The following is a 12500-nucleotide window of genomic DNA, read 5'->3' as shown; positions in this document are numbered from 1 at the left end:
CCATCAATCAAACTTTCGATGCCAACCACAGATGAAGAAATCAACTGATGCATGACTAAACCACCAATCAGCATCTTTGGTTCCCACGGTACATTCGTATATTCAAACTCGACGCCTATAAATAATAAATTTTACGAAAAAGGAACCCAGGACAGCGATTTTTACTTCATGTCATCTTTATTCCTTCAATAAAATTACGTCCGCGGCGCGAACGTGCAAACTACAGCGAGCGTTCAATGAACGCTGCCATCTGTCTGGCAGATCTACTGTACACCCGTTTATAACGATCTCTTGAACAACAGAAGAGGCGAACTATCAAGGAGCTTAGCAACAAGGACGGCAACCGCAACGACGCAACGAGAACATCGATTCAAAATAGGGATTCTTCTACCTGTAATCAGTGGGGGTAGCAATTAAAGTTTGAAGAGAGAAAGAGGGGATGTTTACATGATACCGGGGCGACTTTCGCACTGGCGCGAGTTCACTCCGGTTCCCTCTCTTAGCTCTGTATTTGTTTACATGATATCACCGAAAGAAGTCACTGTGTAAAATGTGTGTGTTGTCCAAAAAAGGAAAACGGTTAAAGTTTGAAGAGAGAGAGAGAGAGAGAGAGAGAGAGAGAGAGAGAGAGAGAGAGAGAGAGAGAGAGAGAGAGAGAGAGAGAGAGAGAGAGAGAGAGAGCTAGACGTATTGTCACTTTTGTAACCAAAATATGGCACTTCCGTAACGTAAATGGCACTCATGTAACTCGTTTGACACTTAAGTAACTTGGCACTTTGGTAACAATGGCACTTAAGTAACATGAAGCGGCGCTTTGGTATCACTATGGCACTTAAGTAACATTTATGGCACTTTTGTAACCACTTATCAAGATGTCATTTTTGGCACTTCTGTAACTAATTCCTTATTTTCACTATTTTCCTTAACAAATCCAATAGGTATTGTTACAGTTTCAAATTTCATTTAAAAGAGAAAAGTTTCCTAACCCAACCCTTACCTCGTAGTCTTGTATTCTCGCGTCCTAAAGTTATTAATATTAAAATATTGTGCGCTACACCACTTGGCTGAGCATTTTGAAGCAGGGTTTCATTGGTGGTGTGTGAATCCGGTAAAAAATCCAAGCAATCGCTGATTACGAAATTAACTTTAAAAAAAACTTTAAAATGTGAACTTTACTGCAAAACATATTGCTTCTTTTGTCATATTGTTTGGTGGATAAACAGGCACCCTAGATGCAAGCCTGAAAATGGGATGACTAAGTCTTACATATTTTTTTCCCTTGATCATTGTTACAAATGTACTTTAAATACATTTCAAGCCCGATTTGTTTTTATAAGCATCAATCCATGCATAAAATCCAAGCATCTTTTTTTTCACGACCGAGTCAGAAGGGGAGTGGGTCTATTCCTGTTTTTTAGTCACAAACTGATTTACATTGCATTAACTCTTTGTAAAAATGCATGCAACGTAGATTGTGACGTCAAAACAGGAATAGACCCACTCCCCTTCTGACTCGGTCGTGAAGGTTATCTGGGTTATTGTTACTGAAAACGTTTTTTTTTTTTGTTTGTACTCGTAATTATAGGTCTTGTGCCATTTTCTTAGTCTAGGAGAGTAACTCTTGATGCTGAAGTCTAAGAGCAGAGATCTTAAAACCACCCACAATGCCCTTCGGGGCCTGCCCGTTTGCGTTCTTTTCCTTCTGTCTCTAAACAGCTGAAAATGGAATCTCACGAACAAGTCGTCATTTACATTAATCTGAAATGCTAAAATGGTAACTATTTAATGCTACTTACATGAACTAATGTCAAACGAAAAAGGTGTGTTTAATCCCTTTGGTCATCATTCTCAGATGAGGAAACCTTTCCAAAGTTAACAGCGTCGGACGTTTGCCTACTTTTCAAGGGTAATTGAAGGCGAAATGAAAGATTTTTTTGTTGCACAAGTGCAAGTCATTAAGGATTGAAAGTGACTTTAGAGTCATGTAGCAGCTCTCATAACGTATAACGTGATTGGTTTGCAACCCTAGCCAAAAACAAAGACTAAACAATTGAAACAATGACCTAGACTTAAAAACAATAGAAGCTGCTTACAATACCAAACAATAGCAGTTTACGAGAGCTGCTACACTACTGGATTCTAGGACATATGACTCCCATTATTGTTGTTGTTGTCCATTCTTCAATGTCTAAGATGACCATGGCTTCGAGTCAAAGGGAAGAGCTGTGGATGTGGGTCCGGAGGTAACTAGCGAGGCCAATCCGGGCCCTGAAGGATCGCCCACACGTAGGACACGTGTGAGTGGGTGCTGTTCGTACAGCAGGCTTTCGTTGCGCCTCGGTGATGCGCCTTGCTTCGGCTGCATAACTACTTTGGAAGTCGGCTGTCTGACACTCTGACCACATGGCCTGCCCACCTAACGTGGACTTTCTGCAGGTTGCTGTAGACTCTGCAAAGGCCAGCCCGTTCCAGAACCTCCGTGACTTTGTCCTGCCATCAGGTGTGGAGAGGTCTGCTGAGATGTGGAAGTGGTTGAACTGTTTAGCGTGTCTGCTGTAGACAATCCAAGTCTCGCAGGCACAAAGGAAGGTGGTTAGGACAACTGCATAGTCGACCTTCAGCTTGGTGGTAAGTCTGAGTTTTCTCCATCCCCAGATGTTCAGAGTTTATCAAAAGCAGTGCTGGCCTTGCCGGGCAATCCTGTTGTTGACTTCAGCGTCTATTTTCACTGCACGAGAAAGTGTACAACTCAGGTAGATGAAGTTTTCGACTGCCTGGAGGTTATCCCTTCACCTTTATGCGTGGCTCCTGGTATGTCTTTCCTAGTGCAGCCTGGTACATAACATCGGCCTTCTTGTAGCTGATGTTGAGTCCAAAATGGTCGCAGCCTTGTGCGAAGCAGTCCATTTCATGCTGCATCTTCTGCGCTGCACTGGCGTTGAGTGCACAGTCATCAGCAAAGAAGAGTCTTTGATCACAGTCTCTTTCACCTTTGTAACAACCGGCGGGCATCTGAGATTGAACGATTTAGCTACAGTCCTTTAGCAGATGGGGATTCCATTTCGCTTTCACGGAAGGCATCTGTCAGTATTAAAGACGCTAATACCAGCATGATTGACGAAAGTGCACTCTTAAAGGCCAGGCACAATTTACTAGTAAATAAAGCTTGATTCAAACCATTCTATTTAGCGCCTGACAGCATGACATCATCTGGTAAGGACCGGTAATAGTATATTCCTACTTATAAAGTAAACACATGGTAGGCAACTATTCAATCCTAGTTCTTGTCATTTCGCTCATATGCACTCCTTTTATCCAATTTTATTTTCGGCCTTTTCAGCACTTTGAATTAAGAAAAACTAGAAACATGCCAAGTGGTTAAACTGCAGCCCTAATTAATACTAAAAGCCACATTCAGCCCAAGTAAGGACTTCCTGAAATGTAAGACGAATATCAGCGTACGCAGCTTTTTGCGCGTCGTTTTGAAGGCCTGGTACCGAAAATACAGTTCCAGTAGTTGTCTAAGGACTTTCAGCTGCTATTCACAACAGAAACGACTAACAATAATAATTATAATAATAATCTTAATAAGTAATGGTTAATCTTTCTGTTGGCGTTTAAAAATTAATCTGTAAAAAAAAAACAAGACCACATTGGGACACTGTAGCTTAAATCTGGGCGTGGCCGGTAATATGTGGCCTTCCTTTACCTTGACACACCCTTGTCAATTACACATGTCAAAAGCACCTGTTGTCATCTTTAAATATTTAAATTTTGTAATTGCACTTTAACTATTCCTGATTTTTTGAAAACGAATCCTGCCATAATTAGTGCATCTTACCATCCATAATACAGCACTCTCTGCTCACATAAGCCCACCACTTAATTTGCACAAACTATTGCCCAAGTAACCCGTGCTGGAACTGCGACAATGGCGCATTCTCTTAAAGTAACTGTACTCAGTACTCTGGTAGTTAAAGCAGTGAGACAGCCATGAGCCAATGCTGAGACCAAAAAAAACTTCCCCGGCTTAAAACACACCCCTAAAGGCAATACCCAAGTAAAGGTAACAGTGGCTCTTGCTGCGAATTATATACAATTAAAAATTCGCAATGCAGCTTAAACGTTAAAAATCTACTCTTAAAAAGCTACTTTCAAATGGGTTTCAATCCCAATAAAGAAAGGAAACTCAAGATATGGTTCATTGAAAGACTTCAGAAATTTGCGGTGTCACGTGCGTACATGCGGTAGGTAATTGCAAATTAAATTATTCTCAGACCCAAGACAATGCAAGGCACAAGCTTAAAACTAACACACAATAAAACATGGACTATGTCATATCATCAAATGAAATTTTATTCCTATTGAATTAATTCAAGTGGAATGGTGCCCAAGTAAAAGCCTGAACCAAAAAACACATTTGGCATTTTTGAACGCTAAAATGGTGGGTTCGGGAAAATGGCCATAAAAGCCCTTAAACATGAGATATCGATTAAGAAATTTAGGGACAAACAGACCTTAAATAGGGCTATAAACCGGGTAAATTTTAGGTTCCTACAAGAAATAACAAAAGCGCACTGGGTATATTACCTTTGCAAACGGCAACATGGCCTTAAAATTACTTGCCGAACTGGACTTCAGTTGACATCGATCATAAAAAGTATACGCTTTTACGGCATACTCTTTCAGCGTTCAAAACAGCGATTGTTAAATTATGGTGGCAAGAGGGTGAACGGGGTGAACTTTATTAATGACGGAAATATCTATCGGTTGCCAGTGAAATTGGTTTTGACCACTTAAATCTGATCGTTACCACCACGTGTGGCACATCTGTAACATTTCATGCTAAAGAGCGCAATAAAAAGACGGAAAATTATCGAATCAACCCCAAAACTGGGAAGAACATTGAAACTATCATAAACAAGCAGTGCAACGCTTAATTCCTCATTTCCAACGTTTTTTAGGGGGTCAAATTTGATAGGAGACAAAAGGTTACAAAAGTGGTGACAATACGTCTAGAGAGAGAGAGAGAGAGAGAGAGAGAGAGAGAGAGAGAGAGAGAGAGCCATAGGCATGGGCACTTTTGTAACGTAAAACGGGCACTTTCGTAACGAAAAAAGGGCACTTTTGTAACATAGGGAACTTTCGTAACCTTGGTAGGGCACTTTTGTCACATTTCACAGGGCACTTTTGTAACTAACGGGCACTTTGTAACGAAAAGGGCACTTTCGTAACGGAAAAAAGGAACTTTTGTAACGATGGTTTTCAACTTATTTCTGACCCTCGTCCACTTTTCTCCGCAACATGTTTGCTTCTTTATATATACATATCTATGCTTTACTCTTGTCATATAACCTGCTCTTTACAATTTTTGAATCAAGAATTAAGTTGTGTGAAGGAAATAAACTATTTATTTCTTACGTAAACTATTTGAAGTCTGTTTAATTGCAATGAACAGTTTCACAGTGATCACTTTCGTTTCTACACGCTCTACGCTAGAACAGCCAAATTTTCGGCATGAAACAAGACAAAGGCGTTTCTGGCTAGGGCCCTTTAATTAAGGCACCCAATTTAGTAGAGGTGAACGATCTAATAAATGAATCTCAACATTATCTTACCAGGATCAACACCTGGTTTTACTCATCAGAAAGCCCGTGTTCAGACATTTTTGATTTGCAGAAGCCCATATAACATGGGAACTGGAACCAAGAAACCATCTGTTCAATTATAAGGTTAACGATGACTAACAACTAAAAATAAAGTCATTAACTAACAATGAAGTCCTTGAACAGTCCGATTCAAAAGACTCTTTTGCTTCTAACAGAATCGCAACTATACACCATTTGCCCTCAGGACCCAAGATAAATTTTATTAGGGCCACTTTAAAGTAAATAAGTTAACGAACAGACCTGAATTATTCTGAAAGTTTCAATTTCAGTGACTATCGACTGCACTATATGATTAAAGTATTTAATTTGCGTCACGATGAAAATGTATTGGGGTAAATGTATGCCTGTTTTAAAGAATTTTAATCTGATTATTTATTCGCTAAATTGGTAACACTTTCCAGCGTATTATACCTAAAAGAGGCGCTAATGAAATAAAGTTATTTGGCGTTCTCGCAATGAACAAGCAACTTAATGAACTTCACACCAAATACTAGTTGTCTCTAGCATAACTATGTAACATTATAACCTCAGAAAAGAAAGTATAAGTCTCATGATTTTTTGACTATTATCTGTGTTCAAGCAGGTTTTCAACTGCTAACACCTCGGAAACGATGTCAATCTCAAAACGGTTCCATCAAGGAAACTATACTTCGGAACTTTCAACTTAAATTGCACGTACTTTTCAATCATTTTTGTTTTAGCCAAAGACAGAAGAAAGGAAAAAAGAAAAATTTTATACTTTCTTATGGCACATCTTATCACCTTAAATGAAGTGAAAACAAAACTGATGAGTAATCACGTTATCAAAAAAGAAAGGTACTATTAGTAATAAAGGTATCTGAAATCTGCCGAGGAATAGTTTCCAGTCATGTCCCTAGATGACTGATGTATGAAGCGCATCGACTGTAAAGCATGCTTAAGTGACATTCCTATAAGCGCTAAAAAGTCATACAGCAGAATAAGGCGCATTCTTGTTATTTGGGTATTGCAATTGTCCTACAACAATAGCTACTCCTTGTACGCGGCTTTTTGCTGGTTTTCAAGTTCACTTACATTTAGCGAGATAAGTTTTTTTATAAACCCTTCGCTCACTGAACAGTTTTACAAATATTGGAGTTCTATGTCGCAAATAGTTGGTATTAACCGCTTACTAGCCAAGCGCGAGGGCCAATATTCCCCAGTACGGCCCGAGCAAGCTCGGTTAGTAAGTTGTTTATTATATGGCATTCTGTTTCTGATAGTAAAATGCAGTTCTGGTGCAATCAATCTTTTTAGCTTTTTATCTTTTAGCTTTTCAATCTTTTTATCTTTCAATCTTTTTAGCTTCTTCAGGTAGTTTCACTGTGAAGAATGACAATATTCATATTTTTTTTTCGCTGTTTTGGTTGCAAATTATGAATTTGCCGGCTTTGCTCCAAAACAAAAATACACGGCTTGGACCGTTTCCACGGAGTATTTCAGAGTATTTTTAGTGAGCAGCATTCAAGTGTATCGAGTAACAGGAAAATTATCCATATCCTTAAGTATTTCATTTCACGTCTTTCTCTATGTAAGCGCGATACTACCCGGATGGTTGGGCGGCTTTATAACTCCACTACAAGACATACACTCTCCTAAAAATTCATGCAATATTCAACAATAAAAACTTTCAACAATAATACATTGTCTCTTATATGATAAATTATCATTAAGCCTCCCTCACGCATGTACACGGTCTGCATCTCATTACGCGATTCAATCTCATTCTCGAGTAAATTAAGGCATGGGCCCCAACCTGGCCCCAAATTATTGCACATAAAAAAAATAAGGAAGTGGCCTAACTTCTGAAAGTTTAGTAATAACAAACAGGGACTTTCGCAGACTAATAACGTCACAAAAGTAGGTCACGTGACTTGTTACGGCCACAAAATTCAAAATAAAAACGGCAACAGTTTATGCTAAAATTTATTTCACTTCCCTACTATTAGATTAGTCAAAATGGTAAAAGAAAACAAACTGTGAAAAATTGCTTTAGTTTTGGAAATATAAGGCATTTTTACAAGTGCCCAGTCCCCTATGGAAAGAACTTGTTTTTCCGGACATTTATTTAAAATTATCTTAAAATGTCCAAGAACAGAAATGATGTACCCAATAGTATTAGCATCATCAAGGTAAATCCAGCCACCAGAAAATGATAAAAAGTGTTGCCGTTTAGCTGAGAAGATTTCTGTGCTAAAAATAACTTTGAAATGTGACGTGATAATATATCATCCTATATAGCAGTTAAGGTTTCACATCTTGTTGCTGCTAACGATATCCCAAAGTTATTTCGTGTTATATATAATGGATCAATAGTTGGACCACCACCTCATTTATTTTCATTAAATAGATCTGGGCCCAGGCCTTAATTCACCTGAGTTAAATCAGGGCTACTGATCTTATATGAATAAAATTGATCTATCTATCCCTGGTAGACTGCTCACAGCTAGTCATATATTTGAAAAACAATTTATATTTTAGGTTTCAGACATCATTCATCATTGAAATTAATGGAAAAAAAGTTTTAATGCATATACCCTTAATTAAACTGCGCAAAGTGAAATGAGTCAAGGTAGTAAAAAGGTTTAAGAAGCTCTAGCTCCCTCCCGTTTTAAAGGTAAAATGTCAATTTTGGGTCACTTATTACTCTCATGTTACTAAACAATTTCATATAAATTATGTTTGCTTTCTCTCGAAAAATCATGCCAAAGTTAGCATTTGGAAGATATGGCAAATCGGGCGCTTTTGTAACGTAACCGGTTTTTAGACATGGGTCCCTTAAAAAATTCGTAAAAAATTTGAATCTTTGTCTATTTTGGTCAAAACTGTTTTGTTACAATGCCAGATAGTTACTCTAATTACTGCACATGATTTGTACAATATTGGTGAGATGTAACTTGGGAAATTAATTTTTCAAACTCGCTGTGTAAAAAAAGGGCTTTTTCCGAATCGTGAAACCTTTCATCGACATAAAAAGTCAAACACATACACGGCAAAATTTTGGAAACCCCAATTTCAGTTTTCTAAAGTGCCGTGGTAATCGAGAGAATGGTATGGCACATGAATGGTAATCCAATAGCTACAATTTGGCGGAAAAAGTAGAAAAATAGCTTTAAATTTTAACCTTACCACGACATAGGGCTACTTTGTAACCTCTTGAGCACTATTTTAGCCTTACTTCTGACAAATTAATGTAGTATTTACTGAAACTTGGAATGCAGTAAGCCCATGTATTTGTGCTTTCTAGGTATAAAATTCAGAATTTTCCACGTTGAACAAGCGGAGCTATTACGAAAAGAGAAAGAAGTTACCAAAGTGCCTGATCATACCTATGGAGAGAGAGAGAGAGAGAGAGAGAGAGATCAAAAATCTGAATTCGTCGGCTGCCGTTGTACTAAAGCCGCTGATTTTGATCATTTGACGTCGTTGTTTTGCTTAGGACGGGAAACTGACGTACCGAATGTAAAACGCAGATGCAGAGCATGCAGATCAATTATTTTCGCTCATTATATCTTTACTTTGTTTTGTGACGTTCTCGTTGCCATTGCCTTCCTTAACAATGGCTATCATCTCATTTGCTCCAAATATGGGGAGAGTCAGTGGTTTCTATGCAGGGAAAAATGACAGCACCATTTACGGTCCAGGCTTTAATGACTGAACTGCGATTTTTAAGTGAGTAGAGAAGGGGAGGGTTGTAAGCAAAAAATGAAAAAGCTCTACAAAGAGGAAGTCAGGAAAATTTCAAGACGATCTCTTTCATTTTCCACCTCTTATTTAAGACCGGTGCCTAATATGATAAAGCTGTAAACCACTTCCGAACTTAACATTTCACGGAAAAATCATGGAGATGTCAACGGGGCAGGCCCCTTGCAGTCCTTACAACGAGTGTAACAGGTGGATCTGATCTCACCTTTGGAAGATGTCACTGAAATTCTTCTATACGCAAGCTGAGTAATGTACGAAGCCGGAAGTACAATGGGTCCGATCAATTTGCTGTCTCGCAGACAACTAGAAACAGTGATGTATGTCCTCCTGCAACAGATATTAGCCCAAACTTCAGTGGCGTGAGCAGTGATAGTTTTAGCTTCTGTTAGTCTAACTACACTTCAACTGTTGTAAGGCAATCCCTTATTAAAAAAAACAACAAAAAAAAAAACAAACGGAATATACGATGCTCTAATAGGTGTACTATTTCCTTATTAATTATTGATGAACTTCTATTCTACGGAAGAAATAATCTTTGCCGTTGGCAGGCTTTTTATGAGCGCCCATTTTTTCTCTCAAATCACCTAAGCTCGGTCCACTGTGACTAGATAATAGAACATTTTCGATGCATTAAACTTCTGTGTAACAAGATATGACTTCCCTTTTAGCCTTTAAGGTTTCCCTTTCGCTTTTGCTTTAGAAATATGCGTCGACACTTCTAAATGCTCGAATCACAATAACCAGACTCTTACTTGCGAACCGTTAAATAATGAAGAGACAAACTGAATTAGAAACAGCAGAGCACAAAGGAAAACAAGTGCAGTAAAGGCACTATATATTAAAATGAATTAAAGCTTAAATTACATTATTCACAGTTTAATTACAAATCATTTGTGTGGTTCAGCTACAAAGGATTGCAAACATTTGAATTACCGATTAGGAACGTAAGGCAAACTTTTCCTAGAAATCTCTTAAGTTCTTGTGATGGTCAAAAAACACTGCACGGTCAACAAGTCTGAGGATTCTAATATAGAACCTGATCAGGCACGCCCTCACCCCTGAAACAGACATCAACATGGCATTAACAAATTCTATGATGGAACTTAACAGTACAAGAAGACATGCAAGATACCTTAGCCATTCATCGTTGCAATAATCAAAAAAGACAAAGATCGGTGGTGCTAACATTGAAGCGATTTTTAGTTCGTTGCGGCCGCAACTTCGATTGTTTCGAAGGCACAGGACGTGCGTGCCTGGTGGCTTGAACTACTGTAGCTTTGCGATGTTTATAGCACCGAATATAAAAAAAGATCAACCTCAAACAATCAATTGCTACGCTTGCGTATTACATTACGTACTTGAGACACTACCCTATGCTTGATTTGTTGAGGTGAAAGCGTTCCACCAACCTACTTGCACGTTTGTCAACAAACCGCTATCTATTCAAAACTGGGGCCTGTTTCTCGAAAGACCCGGTAACTTTCCGTGCCCGGTAAGTCACCCGGTAATTACCCGATAAGTTTTCGGGTGTTTCTCGAATCTCCCGTTAATTTCGATCCCGTTATTTTTCCCGATAACTTGCCCGGTAACTTACGGGAGCTTTGGAGCTCCCGTTACTCTCCCGTTAAAGTTTACGGGTAACATCATTTTGCTGCAACAAAACAAAATGGCTGCCGAAGACGGACTTTTGTTACGCAGTTTGTCGGCCAAGAACATACCAATGGAGGCCTGTACTGAATCATATGACCGATACAGAAGTCGTTGAGAGGCATAGGTTGTCAACAGGAAGATTAAATTGGCTGATTGAACGGTGTATTGTAAAGAAGATCGATCTAGAGAGACAGCAATTCGCGGAGACTCAGGTAAACCAATACAGGCTAATAGTCAAGACGTACCCACCTACTTTCGGTGCCGTAAAACTAAAGATGTTAATATATTAAACTTCGATGGAATCGGCAATAAAGCTAGCCTTGACTTAAACACGGACTGCGGTTTGTTTTGGTGTGAGTCTACTTTTTTTAACATCTAAATTCGCAGCACTCAGAGTCTTAATAGTGAACAACTAGCTGCAGCATTTCCAGCAAAAAACAAATGACGTGTTGTTAAAAAAAAAAACAAATAAATAAATAAATGGGATGCAAACTACTGGCAGGGAAAATTTGGAAAGGAGAAGCGATCGACCATCACGTGATATTGAGCAAAAAACAAAACACACCCAGCTAAATGCTGCATGTTTGTCTGAAACAGCAAAGAGGAAATTGTCTCCTTGTGTAAGAATAAAACATGCTTGTGTTCGAGAAAAAAAGGAATTATTATATGGACTCAAACTCGACAAAACCTATCAATTAATGCTCATCAAACAACGAACTTCTTTGTGTATGTTGTTCCCACGGCGGTCCGCTTTATCTCTGTTTTGTTTTGGTGGTGTTCAAGTGTGACAATAAATTCATGTTTATAAATATTTCAAGCAAATGTGACCGTATTTTACCCTATAGCTGGCTTTCCCAGAGTGCCTGGAGCAATACTCCGATTCCGGAAAAAACCGGAAGTTGCATGCAAGTGAGGCTTAATAGCCCTCGCAGCATGACAAATGTCGGACAAAACAAACAAGAGCGGGGTCGTGGGCAAATTCAAAGCTACTTCAGCCGTGCAAATTGGTCACAAATGTTGCGCAGCTGCAAACTGTAATAACCGAAGTGAAAACCGACCCGATTTATCGTTTCACGCGTTTCCATCGGACGCACAACAACTGAAGTGGGAAATTCGTATGAAAAGAGGTGATGCATTCTTTGCCACGGTAGGAAAAAAGTTCTGTTGTTCTGAACACTTCTTGCCGACGGATTTTAAACGGAGTCTGACGGGTCATAGATAAGACTTTAAGCCGGGAAGCGTACCATCGGTCTTTCCTTGGACAAAAGTGGATGAAGGATCGCTTTGTAGGGCGAAAAGGTCGAAGTTGAGATGTGAGAAATCTGAAGGGATAACAAGAGCCGAGAGTGCTCATGAAAATAAAGAGCAGAAAGGGATTGCAGAAGCTTTCCGAAACGACTTTGTTGTGTTCGGCCCAACAACACTTGACAAGTGGATAGAAGAAATAAAGATGGAACA

General features: G+C 39.0%; 2 protein-coding genes across 2 annotated transcripts in view; one reads left to right on the top strand and one right to left on the bottom strand.

Annotated features, from left to right (window-relative positions):
• Positions 1–12500, bottom strand: part of LOC138048449 (uncharacterized) — a 40318-nt gene that overhangs the window by 15642 nt on the left and 12176 nt on the right. The gene's annotated exons all lie outside the window — the stretch shown is intronic.
• Positions 12493–12500, top strand: part of LOC138048448 (uncharacterized) — a 1026-nt gene continuing 1018 nt past the window's right edge. The window contains exon 1 of the mRNA XM_068894639.1: positions 12493–12500. This exon is cut by the window's right edge and continues 1018 nt beyond it. Coding sequence (XP_068750740.1) covers positions 12493–12500 — 8 coding nt within the window.

The sequence above is a fragment of the Montipora capricornis genome, chromosome 5 (genome assembly GCF_036669925.1).
Source record: "Montipora capricornis isolate CH-2021 chromosome 5, ASM3666992v2, whole genome shotgun sequence".
Taxonomy (NCBI): domain Eukaryota; kingdom Metazoa; phylum Cnidaria; class Anthozoa; order Scleractinia; family Acroporidae; genus Montipora; species Montipora capricornis.
This window is presented reverse-complemented; position numbering and strand designations above follow the sequence as displayed.